The following is a 21,200-nucleotide window of genomic DNA, read 5'->3' as shown; positions in this document are numbered from 1 at the left end:
AAAAAAAAAAATCAGTTATTGGGACATCTAAACGATGAATAATTTTGACTACTTAACTTTTTTAAGTGAATGATCTTTTTAAGTGATTTTATAGATGTAATTAAATCTCTGCAGTAGTTATTAAAAAGGTAGATTTTTTATAGATTGTTGATAAGAATCAATTAATAATGTTACTTTTATTAAAAAATCGTGTTTATATATATATATAGATTAAATGTATGAAATTTAAATAAATAAAAATTAAAAATGGTTCTTTTTTGATGATTTTTTTCTTTTAGTTTATTGAGATCACACAAAGAACATTGCCTTATACGTGTATATAAATAGATAAAATGTTTGATCAAAATGAGGGTGATAATTTATTTTTAGAACGCTTACTATAACTATTATCTCCTTCTATATTTGTAAATAGTTTAATCGTTGTGTTTTAAGAATGGAATAGTTTCAACATGATTGATGAATTTTATATTTAAAAAGTTACAGAATAGGTTATTTGCTATGTAACAAATGGTATATTATTGCATGATAAGTTAAGTGATGTATCTCCTTCAAATAGATGAAAATTTTCTGAGCCTCATAAAAATCAATCGATGTCGTTTTGTTGATAGTCGTACTATCAGTTTGGGTTTTTTTTTTTATCATTAATTAGCCGATATTGGTTTTTTATATTTCTGTGACCCTATTTCCTTTTTTTTTTTTCTCCGTGTGAGTCATTACGTACATTATCTTAACAGTATTCTCCTATCTCCTTTTCACAAATTGCAGCACCCTGCAAGAGCTGCATGTATTTCTAAACGTAAAATTTCGCGACATAACACGTATTAAAGTAACATATTAACAAGTATCCCTTATAATGTAGTACAATTTATTTATATTTTACAATAGATCGCATTAACAATGTGAATATATTAAAAATAATTGAAAATATGAAATCTGTCCAGTTAGAAATAAACACTTTCATTAAATGACAAGAAATTTAAAACTTAAAGATTGCATATTTTTCTAATTCGATGTAATGAATTGGGTCCAGGAATGCATAAAATTATGGAAAGTATTTTTATATCAGATCCCTCTATGGGAGGTGGTTTGTTGGAATGTGAACAAGAAGCGAGCACTCATCAAAAATGGGTTAGTTTATTGGATAACTCACATTTCACAATTTTATTTATTTATTGAATACCAGATCGGCCTGGTGGGCCTTACATGGTTAATGTAAGAGGTACATTTTTTTTTAACAATTGATAATGCCGGAATATAGTCTCATACAAAAGAGAGTCTTAACAACGTTAAAAATAAGAAAAAAAACTAGGATAAAATAAATGGATTAAAATAATAATTCTTAATTAAAGATAAAAGTAAAGTTAATAACAAAAACAATGATATTTGTGGATTTAACAAGATAAATAATTGACTTCTAATGGAAAAAAAAATTGAATTTAAGATAAAGATGAGGAGAAAAAAAAAATTGAGATAAAATAAAATTTTAGAGTGACAATAACAGAACTGATAAATATAGAATTTATAGCAGGATGTCCTGCAGCAGCCTGCGCTTCAGTCTTCGGGTTGTGGTTGGGTTTCCCAGGTTGTAGGTCACTGCTCCTTTAACTGTAGGTAACTGGGAGAGGAACTTCATGAACCTTTTTTTTTTTATGTAATCCTCTATTGTCTCTTTTTGTATTTCCCGATTCTATTGGTTGTTTCTTACAAACCAAGGAGCATCCACTGCAATTCTTACTACTTTATTTTGAAAAGATTGTAATTTTTTTCTTTTCGTAATGGATGCCGCCCCCCAGACTTCACAGTCATACATCAGCGATTGCCTGAGAATCGTTTTAAAAATAAAAATAGCTGTTTATGATTTTAATTCGGATTTTATATTTAGGATAGCTTTGAGTTAGTTTGATGTTGATATGGTGGTTCCAGGTAAGGCGGCGATCGCCGTTCACAATTAATTATGATCGATCAACTAAAATGATTATGTGCTTAGCTAACCATCTGTAACATATTAAATCAAATTACCATAGTTGTCTTTTTTTTTTTTTTTTTTTTGTGTTACTTAAATGCTTTAGTATTTTTTAAAGCTAAGTATTGAAGTGTTAGGTTCTTCTAAGATTCGGCTTAGGCCAAAAGAATCAGAAAACAAAACTTTGGTAGTCTATTTGTATAATGCAGGCCCGAATCTATCGATATACATCCAGCCTTCCTCTTTGAATTCAATTAGACCTCAATACTATACAAATACAAAGATCCCAATACTGATTTTGTGTTCACTTTTTGTTGTTTTTAGATTGAACCCTATGTAAACTTACTATAACCTGTATACTGAACTATAAATCAGAAGTTAAACGAATGTTCTATATATACCTAGTCCAAGATCAAATAGGCCAACAATGATCTATATAAGTTTTACGCATGGATCATGGCCTCTTTGTCCAAGTCCGGAGTTGAAAAACCATTCCACGCGGAAAAGAACGGATTATCTAACCACAAAGAATGCATTAGTGTGGTAATAGTTCCCAATGATTTAGAGATTGTGGAAATGGAAGTGGTTAAAATGAAAGCTTTAACTTGGGAGATTCTGCTGGATCAAGGTATTGAAATGACTGTGGCTACTCATTTTTCCTGTGGAATGTTTTCTTCCAGGAACCTCAGAGGGGTTTTGAATTCATGGCCATGGATACGCATTCACATATATTCATTCCCAATAGTCTGACATTTTCAGGTTTAGTTAATTGATGCTATGAGTTCATAATTTTTTAATTATAATTCAGTGTCGAGAGATAAACACCTGATGGTCAAGTAAAAAAATCTTTTAAGTCTGTTATGAAAATATTGAAGATTCAAGATTCAATTTATGAATTGACCTAACTATAAAAAACTCTTCTCTTTACCTATTGCATCACATCTCAATGCTCTACGAGTCTATTATTATCAGAACTATTTCTGGAAAGGAAATCACAGTACCAGCTGGATGCATTAAAATAACAATACGAATAATTTGCAATACGAGTCATCTTATCTTATAGTTATCTAGTGGAAAGAGTAGACGGAAGAGATATAGAAGAATGTACGAAGGGAATCTAAGAATGGTTTTTATTATTATTATTTTTGAAGCGTTTGACTGTATTTGATATTGATTTTGGCATGATTTTGGTTTATTTTAAAAAAAAAGTTTTGTGTGTTTTTAATTAAAGTTGTGTGTGTGTGTAAAACAAACGAATGTTGTATATTGGTCGAGTCCACGAATTTAATTTAATAACAAATATTTTAAGAGAAGTCGAATTTAGCTTAACATGCCTCTATAATTTATAACTGTTATAAAGCTCGACTCTAATTTGTTGTCACGATAATTTAGCTGCTACGTTTCTGCTAATTATGAATCGATTAATGAATCAATTTTTTAAAAACAAACATACTATTAGCAACTTTGAAATTTGTTACAAAATTGTAATATTTAATAGTTTTAACCCAGTTCGACCCAAAAGGTTTTTCAAATAATAAATTATTTGCATTTAGTTGTTTTGTATTTAATGTTTTTTAAGGTCACTTTGACTGTTTACCTCACAATCTTTAATTGTTTCTAAAATTAAATTTATTTTTTTTTAACATATTTTAATATCATACCGGGTTCTTTCACATCTGATTGGAGACCTTCATTTTTATTTTTATTATCATGTGTATTTTTTATTTATTTGATAGTTTAATTAGCACCCATACAATTTTTCATATTTATAGATGCTTAAGATATTTAAGTTATTATTTTATATTTATTAATGGTTATATATGTATTTTTTCAGATGAGAGAGATGCTATCCAGAAGAAGACCTTTACAAAATGGGTTAACAAGCATTTAAAAAAGGTAAAATAGAAGAATAAAAAAAAAAGAAAAAAAAAAGTATAACTTAAATTATCCAACTTGAAAAGGAGTATGACATTTTTTATTTACGATAATAGTTTGTTCTTAACCTAGATTACTATTGCGTTCATGGTATTACAATAGTTTACTGCCATATTTATTTTATGGAGCTGAGAAACTCATTTTATTTTATTTATTTAGATTAAATTTCTATCCTTTTAATATATTTACAATAATAAATATAAAAGTATTGCTGTTCCAGTTTAGTTTCAAATCGGGGTTACGTGGAATAAATTAATTCAGCTGATTAAATTAAATTACATAATACACAGATGAAATCGTGTAGAGGGGAGAGAGAGTTCGAAGGGATAAGAATTCATATATAACCCACTTTTATTTTTTGAGAAAATAGCATTTTATCAAATTTTCGGTTATTTAGCCATAATTTAATGAAGCTTTGTTCGTGAATGAGCCAAACAGGACGTTTAGAAACTAATTTAACGGGCACATGATGTCAGTTGGGGGGAACATTTAAAAAAGAAGATTCAGAATGTTGATAGCTATGCCTGATAAGTCATAATTCTTGCTATCTCGAAGAGTATAATGCAGTGCCTTGTTCCGTGGATAGGGGCACATGTCTCCAATTTACGACTTCACAGAATTGATATAAGGCAACCGTTTTTGCTCCCCTATTTCTGTCCTCATCACATAATCATCAACATTAAGATATGTAATTTTCTAAAATTACTAAATTTTTAATTCTCTAATATCTTAAAAGATAATTGAAAAAATGTTTAATGAGGTTTCAAATCGTGTTATTATAATTCACGTAAAATATAATTTAAATTAATAAATTCAGACTTAGGAGTATGTTAAATTAAAGAGCGCTTTTAAAACAAAACATATAAATTGAAAATTGATTTTTATTCTAGAACTCATTGTCTCATAGACGAAAAGAAGCATAATATGCTGTAAATTAGGCGACTTATTTATATGCTTTAATTTTTAAACGCTTGTTTAAGGAGCTGTAGGTATGTGATAGTTAAATTCAAATGTAGGTTAGAGAATTCTCATTTAATTCAAATCATGGGTCATGAAAAGATGATCAATTCGATCATCCTGGGTTGGAAACCGAATTAGTAGAACGTTCATATCGGTTTGTATATCTCTTTATAAAACAAAAGTCGATACCAGAATACAGTGTTTTTTTTTTTTAGTATCTTTATTGAAATTTACAACTGTATATTATATAATATACTCAGTAAATTTGATCTTAGTTAAAATGGAGTGTTGTAGGTGTGTACCCATTGGTAGCACTCTAATGACATTTACATGTTACTTGTGGCCATATTCTTTTCAGGTGCCTCGGAGGATTGTCAGGAATGGAAGAGGATGCAAGATTAGAAACTAGGGGGTTTGAGTGGTTAGGGAGTTTATAATGGAAGCAGTGATATCTGGTTCGGGCTAGATCGGTTACATAGGGAATATTAAGGTCTTTATATATGATTTTATTTGTGACAAAGTAAGGAGCATTGAAGATTTTACGAAGGATTTTGGATTGTAAGGATTGGATACGAGAGGACTTCGAAGGTTTAGTGGAGCCCCAAAGCTCAACTCCTTGATTTGCCATATTATAGTCATGTAGATTAGTCTTTTGTAATGAGTTGAAAGTTTATACCGTTTGTCTGTGTGCTGCCATTCTTCGAGGGCTGTGATATGGGTGTATATTGTTATAAAATGTTTTCTTATTCTGAGTGCAGTTCTATGAAAAGAAATATGTATTAAGGTAGGTTAGTAGTGAATTTTTGTTGTGTATCAAATGGTGGAAATCACTCTCCACTTAGAATTAGGTATCTCTTTTCCTCTGAAATTTGATCATTAATATCTCTTTGGTTATATGGTTGGAACTGGTCCTTCCGTTCCATCTTCGCCCCAAACTCACAATATGTCATGTTCAATGTTAGTCAACCATTTTCGTTCCAACCCATGATGCGACATTTTGATCCGCATGTCATAATATAAAATATTCCATCACAAATTTTATTTGAATAAATTAATTCCTTTTTAATTAATTATCTTTAAATTTACACTTGAGTCTGAGTTTTAGGAAAAGTGTAAAGGAATAAGAAACATATCTCTTTCCTCAGTTATTTAAGTAAATAAAAATCGATTTAATTAATTATAAAAACTTGAGAGCTAAAAATAACACCTACGAAGACTTTTTAATCCGTGATAAGGAGGGGCAATAGGAAATTTCAGATTTGAACGAAAACTGAATGTAACGAAACCTTATAACTTCTCCTTTCCTGATATTAAATTCCTACATTAAATTCCAGCGGTGACTACTCATGAGCTGGAGAATTCCATCGGAATGAAATCATCCAAGATCTGGAACCTAGTTTCGCGCGGAACGGACCATTTCTTGGAAGATGTCGATTGACCCAGTGCTAGGGAAGGTCTCCCATCTTGCTCCTAACCATGACCGGGTGTTCAGTACTAATTGATTTATTCTCGTTCTCTTTAAGTCCTACCTAATGAACCTTAAGCCTTCGGCCTAACCGAGTGGAACTTGTTATTGTAGGTCCTTAATTACAAGATTTAAATTTAGCTTTTGCCGTTTATAACTCAAGTTATAACATTTTAGTTATTTCCAAACATTACTTTGAAAATATTAGCTCATTATTTAATAGTTTCATTAGAAATATACGTATTAATTTTTTATAAGGATATAAGTAATCTTGGTTAAAATTGCCTTTCCAATGTTATTTATTCGATAACACTAATTTAATATATACATTATTTTAGTACATTGGCTCATAACATAAATAAGAAATATGTTTTTATAAACAAAATAAAATACCTGAATTTTTATTTGTTTTTTCTCTCAAATAAATTCTTGCATAAATCAAACAATATGCAGTATATAGCGACATATATGCATCTCCCCCTGTTCGATCTTGTATTTCATGAGTTACTATGCATGCGTTGGTGGATGATTGCCAGAGAATTAAGAACTGTATTTTCAGCTAATGCTGCAAGGTCCTTAATATTGATGCCAATATCCTCTATTAAGCTCCCAGTTTTATTCGGTATAGTTCTTCGAGTTCCGAACCAAAGGCCCTCTCACGTTGAACTTTATCTTGCCGAAACTCTCGCGGAAGAGCCTTCCCACTCTTAAGGAAGCCAATAGATTTATCTTATATATTTCCTTCCTTTCCCTTTCCTTCTTACCCTACGGTGGGACTCCGAATTGTCTGCCTTACTAAAAGTTACGATGTTTACATGCCGTATGAATGCATCAGTATTTACGCAGTAGATCTTGTATCTGATACGTTGTATTAGTAAGGGTTTGTTGATTAATTTATCTAGAACAAGTGTTGCTGTTCCAAACTCATTATTGCTGAATGATATTGCCTGTTCACTGTCTCCTGTGACTCCATCAGAGGTGCATGTCTAAATTGGACTATTGTAGGACCAACAGGACCGAAAGTATTCGACCATTGTAGGACCAACAGGACCAAAAGTATTGGATCATTTAGGCCCTGAGATTACTTTATCCTTATTTAAATATCTATTTACTTCCTCTGTTTCTAAATATTGAACAACCAACACCCTGTTTGCTGCATTTGGCCCAATCTTCAAACCCATTATTTTATAACGAGTGTCATAAAGCTGTCTTGTTCAGGTGTGCTTTATCAACATCCTTTCGGCACATTTAGCCTAATAATATGATGTAAACCCCTACAGAGCATTCCAAACAATGATGAAGCAGTGGTTTGAGGAGTATCATTTTCTCAACGGATCAGTCCTTAACGTCAATATGTCCTTGGAGCTTAAAACTCACATTTGATGCTCTCACTGGGAATCCTGACACTCCTGTAAATGGTTATGCCAATACATCGGATTCTGCTGTGAGTCAATAATAAGTGCCAACAAGTATTCTGGGTAGGAGCATATAGTACAATAAAACAACCTCCCAGTTACCTTCATAATAACCTCCCAATTTAACTGCTGTTATACGGTGTAGGTATCTGCAGGCCAAGATAAAATGTTTGTCAAATTGCTTTGTACGACTCATCTTCGGGAAGCCTCTGTCCCCGATATTAAAAAAATTTGAGGTTGTTTTACCCCTTCCTATTGTGAGAAATATTTCCTGGGACTCTACCTCCCATTCCGTTGGTAATTCCATCATACCTCTCTGAACTCCTTAAATTTAAGTCCTCTGTTCCCTACAATGCATGTTTCTGGTCCCCTGATTTTTACAATATTTAAAACATGCTCACGCGGCGGTTCTGTTTATTTTTTTATAACATTTTCAGGGTTTGTACGATTTGGCGTTTAGTTGGTTTCATATCAATTTAATTAAATTTCATCCGTGACTTTTCTTAACGCAATGGCAAGCTAATTCTCCTTAGCACACTCATATTTAATTATTATAATTATAATGGTTCATCAGATTTGAACTAAAAGGGCTAAAAATTCGTTTAAAAACGATCTTGTATCAATTTTATCAAACACCATCCATTACTTGCGCCTATTTGTCCATAAATGTGTTTTCTTTGATACGTCTATATTTCAAGAGGGGCTTGTCCGATTTGGCCTAAAGTTACGGGAAAGTTGTTGATTAGCCTTGTAAATATGTTAGCATAAATTTTAGCGAAGTCGATCCACTACTTTCGCTTAGCCATGCGAATAAGTAATTTCCTGGACACGTCCATATTTCAAAACCGGTTCCTCCCGTAAATTTTATTCCCAAATAACAAATCAATAACGTTGAAATATAACCAATTATTTGCCCAGTAGAAATGAGAATGTTTATGAAAAAAGAGAATTTTCAATAAAATAAAATAAGAGACAATTAAAAAATAAAAATTAAATAAATATGATGAGGAAGCTTTATTGTTGGCCTGTATACTTTGAAGATGTTTTTAATTCTATTTTTTTGAAACTTGAGTATTTACAAAATAGTATTCTGGATTTTATACTTCTTAAATCAGATTTGCGAAATCCGGATATACAAACTTATGTGTTAACTCGGAATCTTAATCGCTGAATTAAAAATAATATATATTCAATCTTTAGCCCACCAGGTGGGTCTGAGGAAAGGACCCATTGAGAAATTTATTTCTCTTACATTTTGGTGTTCTAGACTTTAGTTTTGGGTTGTATCATTTATTTCGTTATAAATAAACAAGTATCATAATAAATTCGTTTTATTTTTGCCCTATAAAATAATTTGTCTATTTTATGTGACAAAAATATAATGAATTTATTATGGTACTTGTTTATTTATAAGGAAATAAAATATACAACCCAAAACAAAAATGTAGAGCATTGGTAACGAGGTTCTAAGGAACAAATCCACCTGTCGCGTTTCGGGTAAAAAGAAATTCAGATGCTGATAATAAGGTGTGATCTGTTGGAACCAAATTACTAGTTCTACAAAGCCTTATGTTAATCACGTATATCCCTGAAACGCCTTGAATCCATAATCGGGTTTCAACTACTGATTACCAATTTATAGATCATTTATCGTGTCCTGGGGTCTGGTGGACCCCACATCACCATGTATACATAAAGAGAGAAATACAATAAATCAGGTGACGGATAATTGAGGTTTCTCTGTATCATTCAAAGCAGAGTATTTACATCTCCCAAGACAGGTTTAGGGACACCCGGTACACGTATATGGGTGGGATGTCTGGTCACGTTAACATGATGCGTTTAATTTAATTCAGTGTCGTGTGTTAGTACAAATATTTTACTTTTCAAGTTGTTTTGTACTCACATTTTCCATTTTAAAGTTATAGGACCATTCAAAATATTTTTGGGGACGGATAGGACCATTTCAAATATTAGGGGTTACGGATCCTCTCCCTCCTGTACGAATCGACTCCTATGCATAAAAAGTCCAACATCTATGCTACCGATTCATCCATCTAAAAACTTACGAAGTTTTAATGCTCACATATTCGTTAGTTCGTAATGTAAAATGTTATGTAAACTGCTGAAGTCACTGTTTTATTAACGCTGTGTACAGTAAGCTTTAATTTCTCCTCCTTTGCATGGCCAGAAACCAGCCAGTTAGTAAAACTTCAACCTCTTCCGTATTTTATTGACAGTGTGAAAACCCCTCCTCTTGTACAGTGGAAAGGATTAATTGCTTTTGTTAATTAAAAGCTTCGAAAGCTTGCAAAATTAATGTTAAGAATAAAATTTACAGTTTCTAACCTTGAATCGTCTTCCATTCCTGACAGTCCTCCGAGGCGTCTGTCGATGGCCACGAGACCAGCTATTGTAAAATGTCATTATAGTGCTACCAATGGGTAGTTTCTCTACACGCCTGTAACACTCCAATTTAACTTAAATCAGATTTACTAAATGTATTATAATGTACAGTTGTTAATAGCAATAAACAAATATTAAAAAAAAAAAAAATTTTAAGTGGCTCAGTTCTGAAATGAAAGTATGGTTTCTTGCAACGTTGTGATTATTCTTTTAATACTTTTATCTTCTTATCCAGAAATGAATTATCTTGATTGAGTTGTTTCCACTATCACTTCCTCGAATGGATTCTTGATTATGGGATTTAATTGTATTCATTATAATATTTCTGCTCGATAACACATGGCTGCAAGTCATGTTTTGCGCTTCTGGGATCTTGTATCTTTGCATCATCGGTTCCCAATCTTTTGTATCCACAGTACCTTAATTGCATAAAAAAAAAATTCGCGTTGAGCTCAAAATGTCGCCACAACTATCCTTAGAGCAGTTGATTATGTAGAAAAATATTAGAAGACAGTAAATATTAATAAATTGAAAGTTATATTCGCTTGCGGCATCCTTGGCATATGCTTGAGGCATCCACTTCTGGAACTGTTGCTACATGATTATACATTTTACCAATATTTTGATTTGTTATTTATGAAGGGAACTTCTTCGTATACTGTGGTTAATTTCAAGTCCTGTCCATATAGGTGAACTGATATTATCGACCTTATGGAATATTATGACACTAATTTTTCCTAGTGCGAAAGTCTCCTGGATTGATAGGCTAGACAAAAGGCTGGGGTTCCCGTAAAAATAGATAGGTTGGAGTGAACCCTCGCATAGTTGGATCCTTTTTTAGAACAGGATGAACCACTGCAAACCTTGTCTCGGTATTTTCCAATTGAGTGATTTTATTTATAATTATTTTTTTTAATATGCATATTTTATTGGTAATATGAATGTGAAACGCAACAAATTCTATTTTATATCCTATACAATTAGACTAATAATTTTATATTATTATGCTGTACAAATTTAAAATAATTTTCTTTACTATTCAATTTAATGGAATCAAATCATAATTTTAAGGATAAATGTGATATTTTTATTTTAAAGATTAAATGAAATGTTTGGTCTTTGCTTTGTTAAAGTTGAAGAAATTAGCAATTTTATTTTCAAGCTGTTTTTTTATTATGTTTTATGGTATTTTATTATAATTGTTCCCAAAAAAGAATTTTTAATTCTCAAATTACTGATTACATCTTCATTGGTCATGGGGTCCAATCCTAGTTCCCGAAGCATCCAGTTTGTTTGATATGATTCCCTCTAGTTATTGCTTGCTAAGAATACTTTTAGAAAGGTTAAATGTAGAACTTAAACCAACTACCTTCTCTAACTCAAATATTCCTGAAAATTCATTTTGATTTAAGGCTTGAAAACAATGATTAGCCAAATCCTAGGCATCTAACGCATATCTCCGATAGCGATGTCAGTACTGTTTTATTTACTGATAACGAAGTTTTCCAGTTGTTAACCAGGTGTTGGCAATGCAAATTCTTCAGTACCTTATCAAGTGCTGTTATCCGATAACTGCCAATTTTTTATTGATATCTCAGTCCTTTGTTGATATCTTTATTTTATCTTTCTGACGTCTACTTACAAAACGAGCTGTTGCTAAATCTCCTACGTGAAGGTATGCACCAAAGGTTCTTTGTCATTTATGCTATATAATTCTTAAACGGTGTTAAACTTTTTTCCGAGAAATAAAATAGTTAGAATCAGCATCTATCCTAAAGAAGAATCTATCGATCCATAAATGTTTTCTTTAGACGGTCCTGGTCCTCTGATTGTTTTTCCCTAATAAAATCGGCGGATAGTATGTTACATGCTAATGTAAAGGCCGTGTCTGACAGATTTTCTTTTTTAATTCGGCCTAAGTGGTCCAAATCCGTCCGTTTATGGATTAAATCTGCTATTTTGTTTTTTAAGAAGAACCGCAGACCGAAGACTTTCGTGCCTGCTAAAAAGGATCATAGCATCTGGAGACGGTGTCTATGCTATGTATGTGGGTTTATATCTCAGGAAACAGAAAAAAAATTGAAGTGGGTGAAATCAATCAAATCCTTCTCGGTATTAACAAATCAATTTTTCGATGTTTTCCTTTTCCAAACTTTATCGTTCTTAACCATTAAACTGAATGTGAGTCTAAAGTTGAAAAAGGCAGGACTATAACTGTCGGTCTTGGTGTTTCACTTTAGTCTTGCCTCTTCCAAATGTCTGTGACAGACGTTGGCCTCAAAACCAGTTTTCTACTAGCGTACTGGCTACGGGTTTTATCACTTTTTCAGGAAAAAATCCGTGGTCCGTCTAAAAATATTATTCATGTATGGTCAGCTTGTCACTATAGCTCCATAATATCTATATTTTTCTGGGGGGCCACGTGTGACTTACACAACAGCTCTTGGATGACTTGCACGCGACTTATTCAATCATATGTTTTGAATTCCAGCTTCGACTGGGCCAGTTTGTCTGTAAGCTTTCGGACTTTCTCTGTGACTGGTGGTCCTGTGGAGATGTTATAAAAATATTAAAATATGTTACAAGTATTCGCCGTTCGAAGTCCTGGGATCCTCTTCACGAATGTTTGGATATATCTTTAGCATATCTGAATATTCATGCGAATAGTTTACTAGAGGTTTTATGTATATTGGGTACCCGGATGTTGAAAGAAATGTGTTAGGATCCTTAAGATACTTTAGTTAACTGTACACTAAAAGCTGTCAACAAAGGTGACTTCAAAATGGTTAGTAAAATTTATTGGTTTCTTACTTATGAGTCTCGTGTAGGAGAAAAAAATTTTCATACAAAATTTAGTTGTATAAAAAATACATCATTATTTTTTATTTTTAATATTTATTTATTGCTATTTACAACTGTACATTATAATACATTTAGTAAATCTGATCTAAGTTAAATTAGAGTGTTACAGGCCTATAGAGAAACTACCCATTGGTAGCACTCTAATGACATTTTACATTAGCTGGTCTCGTGGCCATCTTCTTTTCAGGCGCCTCGGAGGATTGTCAGGAATGGAAGAGGATGCAAGATTAGAAATTAGGGGGTTTGAGGTGATAGAGTTTATAATGGAAGGAGTGATATCTGGTTCGGGCTAGATCGGTTACATAGGGAACATTAAGGTCTTTATGTATGATTTTATTTGTGACAAAGTTAGGAGCATTGAGGATTTTACGAAGGATTTTGGATTGTAAGGATTGAATACGAAAGGAATTCGAAGGTTTAGTGGAGCCCCAAAGCTCAACTCCATATGTCCAGATTGGCCTTCATCATTATTTAAAGAAATATATATAGTTATTTATCTAGACTAGGACTGTCAACCTCCATAGGATGCTCTGAAATAGATATAAGATAGGGTTATTGACGTTTATATTATAAATTATTACCCTTAATTGGGTTAAAATCATAATTTTTTTTTCCTTTTCCTATGTCGGCCCAAGAATCCCGTTGGAGTCCTACACTGCCTAATATTTTTTTAAATATCCTAGCCATGTTTCTGAATCATTATTTCAAAATGTAATTTTGTTTGTATTTGAAATTGAGGTGCAGACCACGTTAAAGTACCAATTGTATTAAATGCTCATTGTTTTTAATTGATTTTGGTAAGTCCTCTCTTAACAGTTCCTTTAATATGTGAATTTGACTTATAATCGTATGTTTTTAAAGTTATTTCTGCCTGTTTTCTCTGGGAGTTTTATTTAATTATCTATTCATTTCGAAAATCATCTTAAATATTCTTTGATTTTGTTACTTATTAGCTAGATGTTGTAATGATTTTCAGTTTACGTATTACACATCTTGTTTATTCATTTTTTTTTTTTTTATTGTTTTAAAAATTACATGAATTTTTTTGGTAAGGCTTTGCTATAAGTGAGTAATTGATGGCCATCTTATAGCTGCTTGTTCTGTTTGTACCAATATTTTTACTGTGATTCAATTCCTTTCACAGATAATGTTTGTAATAGTCTGTGTATTTATTTTTTATTCAGTTAATTCTTAAATTACAAAATTTTTTTTTTTGGCATAATAATTACAGAAAGATTGCTTTTTAGTTTGTAATGTTTTGATCATGTGTAGAATATTCTTATTTTGATATTTTTTTCCATGAGGATATTTATTTATATTTTGTTTTATTTGATGCGTTACTTTTACCTTCAATGTTTAATATTTTAACGCTTCCATTGAATTCCTATTCATCCCTGGTGTGGAAATGTCAAGATTCATTTCTCGGGGAGCCGTTATGAATATCGTCTGACCCAGATAGTAAAAGATCGTTATGAAGTAAATTTTCCTTACTGATCTATAAAAGTTTATATTTTTCCTTCTCTGCCAAAGCTGAGCTTATAAATATAATTTACCGATAGTGTGAAGGGATATATAACTCAGATTAACATATATCAGGTAATTAAGTTTACCTGGGCTTACAATCATAATATCCTGAGACCGAATTTTCAAGTTGGCAGGTTTTTTTTTATTTAGATCGAAGTTAAGATAGAATGTATACAAGTTAATAAATATTTAACGTTTATAGCATAAAATTCATTCTTATTTTATTTATGGCGCATTAAAAAAATTAATAAATAGTGACATACAACAGATATGGATTAAGTTGACTCAATAAAAACACATTCAATCTTCCAGTAGCCGAAAATCATCAAGTTGCATCTATTGTTCTGCGGTTTCTAACTCACTTGAATATATTATTATTAGGTTTAGAAATATATAATCTAAGCTCTACTCTGCCTACATAAAACTATTTTTTTTTTTATATATTTTTAATTATCCCTAGGGAATCCGGTAAGAGTTTGAAGGGGCTAAGCTTTGCACCGGGTTTTGATTGCTAAGGTGCAACAGGGGTTTTATTTTTTTTTTATTACAAATATTGTAAACAAGTATTCCTTACTTGTTAGTATTGTATATCTGCGGTTTCATTTATATCTGTAGGCGTGGCATCCTCGCACACTGTGATTCGCATTTGGATCGCAAGTACTGGAACTTCAAAATTGAATTATAATAGTAAGTTGCTTACAGGAAATAATTCTATTTTTGATTATTACGTTTATGTTTATTTTATTATGAATTGATTTTCATTTTTGTTTATCTTTGTTTTTTCATGCACTAAAAGAAATTTTATTTATTTAAGTATATGTATCTTTTTTTTACGAGGGGTACTCAGGCAATAAGGCAAGCGAAAGTAAAAATTATTCTTGGTTAAACATATTCATTCAAATAATTAATTACCACTTTTCCTGAACATCCTGCATATTAATTACTTATCTCATTTCCGGAAATAAGTTAATAGCTTGGTTAAATACATCTCCTTTAGTTAATTATCAAACTATTATAATAGTTTATAACTATCCAATTTTATTAATACTAACAATGAGAGACGGTTAATATTTTTATTTAAACACAATTTTTTGTATTTAAAAATGTAACTAGTACTAATAATTTGTCTATTAAATAAAACTTTCACTCACTAACATTTTTCTTTAGTTTCATTTTGGGCTTCAAAATGTTTTTTCATCACATTTCTACGTAGATCGCGTTTGTGCGTCCTGCGTGACAAGAGATTTATATTTATTGCAAACTTCTATTAAATATTAATACTGGTATTTTGGTAGAGGTTTACGTTGATCTATAATGACATATTTTTCCTAGACCTATATCGAATTTTGGGTATGAATTGAGAGAATGTATTGTAGCTTATTTCCACGTTGGCTGCAGATCTCTGGCAGCTGCACAACCGGAAGAGCACGATATTCCCGTGAAGGAATCTTACCTGTAAGATAGAATTCTCACCGTCTGGGCGCCACTTTTCCCAGGCATCTGGTAAAAATCGAAAAGTTATAATTTTACGCTTCAGGAAACGTATTTGCTGTCTTAAAGTTTTTTACAAAATGCATAATGTACTTAGCATTTTGTTAATGCAAAAGACGAAAGATTGAAACTCATTTAACTAAACGTTCCCATCATAACCCGTGCTTAAACTTGTATTTATTATTATTTTAAAGGTTGACAACGCATGACCATCAAAATGCTATTCAACTATCCCAGCCCGTAGTACCGAGCCAAACGCCTCTCCCCACTCACGCTGCATGACGTAATACGCTAACTGCCCTGCCCCACAGAAAGTATTTTTATACCATATTACTCAGAAAGCGTGCTTTCCTATGTTTTACATATATTTATTTTATATATACAGGCTGTTCCGTAAAACTTTAGCGATATTAAAGGAATTTAAAGTAGACCTCCAAATCTGTATTCCAAATTAAGAAAGTTTTTTTGTTGTATAGGGAGCAATAACTTATGAACTGTTTAAGTTATATAATCCTAAATTGCAGCATACTGAACATGAGAAAATTTTAGAATAAGTAAAATTATCGGTTTTAAAACCCAATGAAAGGGTCTTTCAAGCGTCTAAATATCGCAAAGATTTGATTTTCGTTGAATCATGGATTATTCCCGATTTTTTTTTCTTAAACCACCTCCTACTGGACAATAGGATAGCAAGTTTTCGAAGCACTTCCTTGTTTAACAATCTTCAAGTCCATATTGATAAAGTTGTGGTTTGTTACAGAATATACTTGATGAAATTCTGTCTTCTACCATATGACTATTTCTTCTCATTGCAGATTCATATCCCTTGATTTGCTGGCTTCTAATACCTTACATTCTATTTATAGTTTAAATTATACTTATATTCTATTTCCCTCGTTTTTGTTTTCAAGTACCATCTTTTATATTGAGAAATTTAGAAGTTGAATTATTTAAGATACGTAAATAGGAGAAAGTGTTGCTTTATACGCAAACTATTTTCCGACGAATGTCACAGGTTGAAGGTAGCCATTCCTCCGTCAACTATTCGTTTCAACTTTGTTTTCAGAATAGAAATTATTTTTTTATATTAACAATTTTTTTTTCAATTTAATCTAATTACATCCAAAATATTTCTGAACGATGACATGGGTTTGGCGATCATAAAAAAAAAATCAAATAGCAAATAAAACACAACTTTCTTTGACACTAATGTTTCCACACACGTCTTCTTCAGGGCTGAATTTGTGATATGATAGTAGCTTTATTCGAGTATAGTTTTTACCTCCACTCAGTACGATTTTTTATTTTATTACATTGTTTCAGCATAAAATAACTAAAATTTGTTTAGTTGAAATTGTCTTTATAATAGTATAAAATTCAACGCAGTTTAAAAAGAACAATCAATTTCTATTTTAATTACAAATAATCTTAATATTTATTATTACATATTATTAATGTATATATTTATGTTATACCTATAAACATTATCCTTATATAAAAATTAATTTTATGTAATTTGTAATTTATTATTTATAGTTATTTCTACTACTATTCTGTAATTATTTATAGAAAAAGAGATCCTCGATAATAAGTTTTTATTTAATTTGTTTTGCTACCTTGACTTTTTATTAATTAATTATAGTTCTTCGTGTTTCCATCAGATCAATGAATTTGAAGATACAGTTTAGAAAATTAAATGGAGTATCTTTTTCCTATAAATTCCTTTTCGAGCCTGATTTTTTTTCCTGTACAGTGGCATTTGTTTTATGTTATACCTTAATAAGAAACCTACAAGATTTTTATTATTTTTTGTTCGGAAATTGCTACATGCCCATCATACATTAGGTTTCAGGTGGCCGTTTACAAAACACAAATAAATATTTACCCAATGAGAAAAATTTAGTTATGTGTCCAACTCTATTGGAATCCATTAATGCAAACCCTCATTTATATCTGTCTAAACAGATTTAATTGATATCGATTCTTACAATAATCGAAAGGTTACACCATTTTTATTTTTAGAAAAGATAATAATGATTGAGAGTTTTTTATGATATGTTGTGAATGTCCTTTACAATTCATACATGCACTTTGTCATCTAAAGGTTACATCATTTTTATTTTTAAAAATGATTATAATGATTGGGAATCTATGATATGTTAAGAATACCCCTTACAATTCATAAATGTAGTTATATATTTTTTATGATTTATATTTGTTTTTTGGTATATCTAAATCTTTAGATCTTGGTTTTTTTTTTAAATATCGTACTTTATTCAGTATGATTTCTATTTAAGGTCATATTCAAACTCAGCTTTATTATCAGGATTATTCAACTTAAATATCATTGCCAAGAAAAATATATTAAAAAAAAGTTACTGTTTTGACCTGATGTCCAATAAACTGGACAAAAGGTTACAAAAAATAAATGTTGCTTATATCCATTGTACCTTTTTTCTTATTTTTAAAATAAAATATCTGATAGCTAAATCTATAAGGATTCAAAAATTAAAATTATTTTTTAAAATAATTATTGTAAAATAAATTTGCTTAATTCATCTCTCCATTGTGGGCATGTCTTACTAACAAAACAAATGAAATCTACCTAACACTGATATACTTATTGACGGCAGCTAATTTCGTTTTAAAAAATTTTAATAATATAAAAATATAGTTTAAATAATGTGTATTTTAACTTTTTTTTTTCAATGAAGGATATAGTTATATAGGAACCTGTTGTATTTATATGTAACTGAAAGATGTTTTCTTGAAAAAAAAAAAAATGTTTTCACCTTCCAGGGGGATACGGCATATCATATATCACATGAAAACTAAATTATATTATTAACTAAATTTAAGAACGATTTTTCGGTTATCCGAACACCAAATCTGGATGATGAATGAGGGATGAAGGAATTCTCCTCTCACTAATTAGTGTTGAACCATCGGAATATAAGCACGCTACGGCACGGCACCCCTTTCAAAAGTTTGAAGTTATTCAGCAGTCAACAGCAGGAACTAACAATATTGTTTAAAAACATTAAATGTGTGTGGTACGTGAATGCTGGAATTTTTAAAATGATTTATTAGTAAAACTATATTAGAAAAGAAGAAAGCAGTTCCGAATCTAGAAAATAATTTATAATTGGAGAAGTTTGTCGGGGGGTGCGGTCAGCAAAGAACAACATAAATAAACAAAACCATATTTATTTATTTTATGCCGACGTTTCGACCTGAATTTCATGGCGTATATATTCGTATATATTCATGGCGTAGAAGGTAGGCCTGCAACTCAAATAATTTATAATTATTCCGATTGGTGGCCTTGAACGGATCATGATTTATTAAGTCCTTTATTATTATTTTATTACTTTTATATGCTGTTCTGTCTCAAGATTATTGTTCATTTCTTCTTTTTAAAGCGCTGAATACCTTGTGCTTCATAAAACTTATTTAAAAAATTTTTTTTTGCCTTCTGTCATATGAAGGATTCCATTTATTCTTTCCGTAAAACTCTAAACCGTCTATATAATAGCTATATCTCATCTCAGAACTCAGTTAAATTTTGTTGTGTTCGGTTTAATGCAATCGTCTAATCGATATCATTATTATCAATGATACATTAATAGTTGGCATTAGATATATGAGGAGAAGGTGGCTGGGGTGCGGTCAGGTACGAACGCTAATAAGTAAACAACTTATTTAAATATTAAATATATGTATATATTGTATAAATAATTCACTTATTCGTATTTTTTTACTGACCCCACCACCTATCAACTCCTCATAGCATTATTATTCTATGTGTTTTTCCTCGTGCAAAAGTTAAGCGTAGTTACTCAGCTCCACATCGACAATTATTAAGATATGTAAATAATTATTGAAACATAGATTTATTTTTAGTGCATCCTGCAGTCTTATTTGTTTTTTTATATGTAAGTTTTTATTATTCATAGCGAATAAAGGATGGGATTTTATGTAATGAAATCAAATATGTACATACACTTGAGCTTATTTTCACATAAATGTATAACGACAACAGAAAGATACAATATAAAATATATATGTCTTTAAAAACTTTAAAAATTTGGAAATTGAATTTTAGAAAGCCTGAAAATACTTGGTTTTATTAAAATAAAAAAGTTTTAGTAACTGTATAATAAAAAAATAAATTTAATCGATGTGCTCATCGTTGTCATCAAAAACGTTGCTAATGAGATGCATTTTAGAGTTTTTAAACCATCGAAGATTGAGTAGCGAAACGGATTTATATCGACTGAACGATTGTTCAACCTCCACAGAAGTCAAGGGTGCATTCTTGGAGGCTATAAAATTCTTGTGTCTGAGCTCAGCAATCTGTTGTTTTCTTATCCAGCATCCATGCCAGCAATATTTTTTATGTTTGCCAGTGCCAGTTCAGGAGTTTCATTCAAAACAACAGGTATTTTTTTTAAGCACACTACTCTCGTCTCTGACGACGTCGTTAATATTTTTATAGCATGGAGTAAAAAGTTGTTTCTATTGATGTAGAGAAGAATTTCCTTTAAACAATTTTTTTAAAAATGGGATTGGCTTTTTCAATTGAAGTCGAATTAACCTCGTGCCTAGAAACTATATGTTTAATTTCATCAAAATGCCACTGCGTAGTACTCCGCCGCTTCTAACCACGTTCCCCATCTTATAATGACTGGTTGTGGTAAAGAAAGCTGAAGATACATTTCTTTAAATGGATTAATTAGACTCGGGGTTTGGAGGAATATTTTGTTCACTGTCGATATTAAAGCTTCTGCAAGGAGAAATTGGGCTCATCCTTTCCATCACGATAGATGCCATGAATATTACATGTATCATCTTTAGATTATACATGTAATAGGATAATTTATTTTAAAAACAGTTTTTTTTTTTTTTTTTCCCCCTTAGTGTACTGAAATTCTCTGATTAAACAAAAAAAAATCAAAATTGATCAGACAGTACAAAAATATCCGTTTATAAGAAAAAAAAATGTAAAAGAAGTTTAAAGTTGTTTAAAATATCACGAAATGTTCCTAGTAGCCAATTCCTAACCATGTAAATAGATTTGGGAAAAAAACTCCCTTTTCAACAAATTCTCAAAAACAAATTCTAATCTTAAAACTTCCCCATCCTAGATTCCAATCATATAATCCCAGATCACCAGTTT

General features: G+C 30.9%; 1 protein-coding gene across 1 annotated transcript in view; it reads left to right on the top strand.

Annotated features, from left to right (window-relative positions):
• LOC106692957 (spectrin beta chain, non-erythrocytic 2-like) overlaps window positions 1-21,200 on the top strand; it is an 85,070-nt gene that overhangs the window by 54,531 nt on the left and 9,339 nt on the right. The window contains exon 3 of the mRNA XM_067048607.1: window positions 3,798-3,859. Within this exon, the coding sequence (XP_066904708.1) occupies window positions 3,798-3,859 (62 nt within the window). The remainder of the gene's footprint in view (window positions 1-3,797; window positions 3,860-21,200) is intronic.

The sequence above is a fragment of the Halyomorpha halys genome, unplaced genomic scaffold (assembly GCF_000696795.3).
Source record: "Halyomorpha halys isolate HHAL.00 unplaced genomic scaffold, Hhal_1.1 Scaffold80.1, whole genome shotgun sequence".
Taxonomy (NCBI): domain Eukaryota; kingdom Metazoa; phylum Arthropoda; class Insecta; order Hemiptera; family Pentatomidae; genus Halyomorpha; species Halyomorpha halys.
This window is presented reverse-complemented; position numbering and strand designations above follow the sequence as displayed.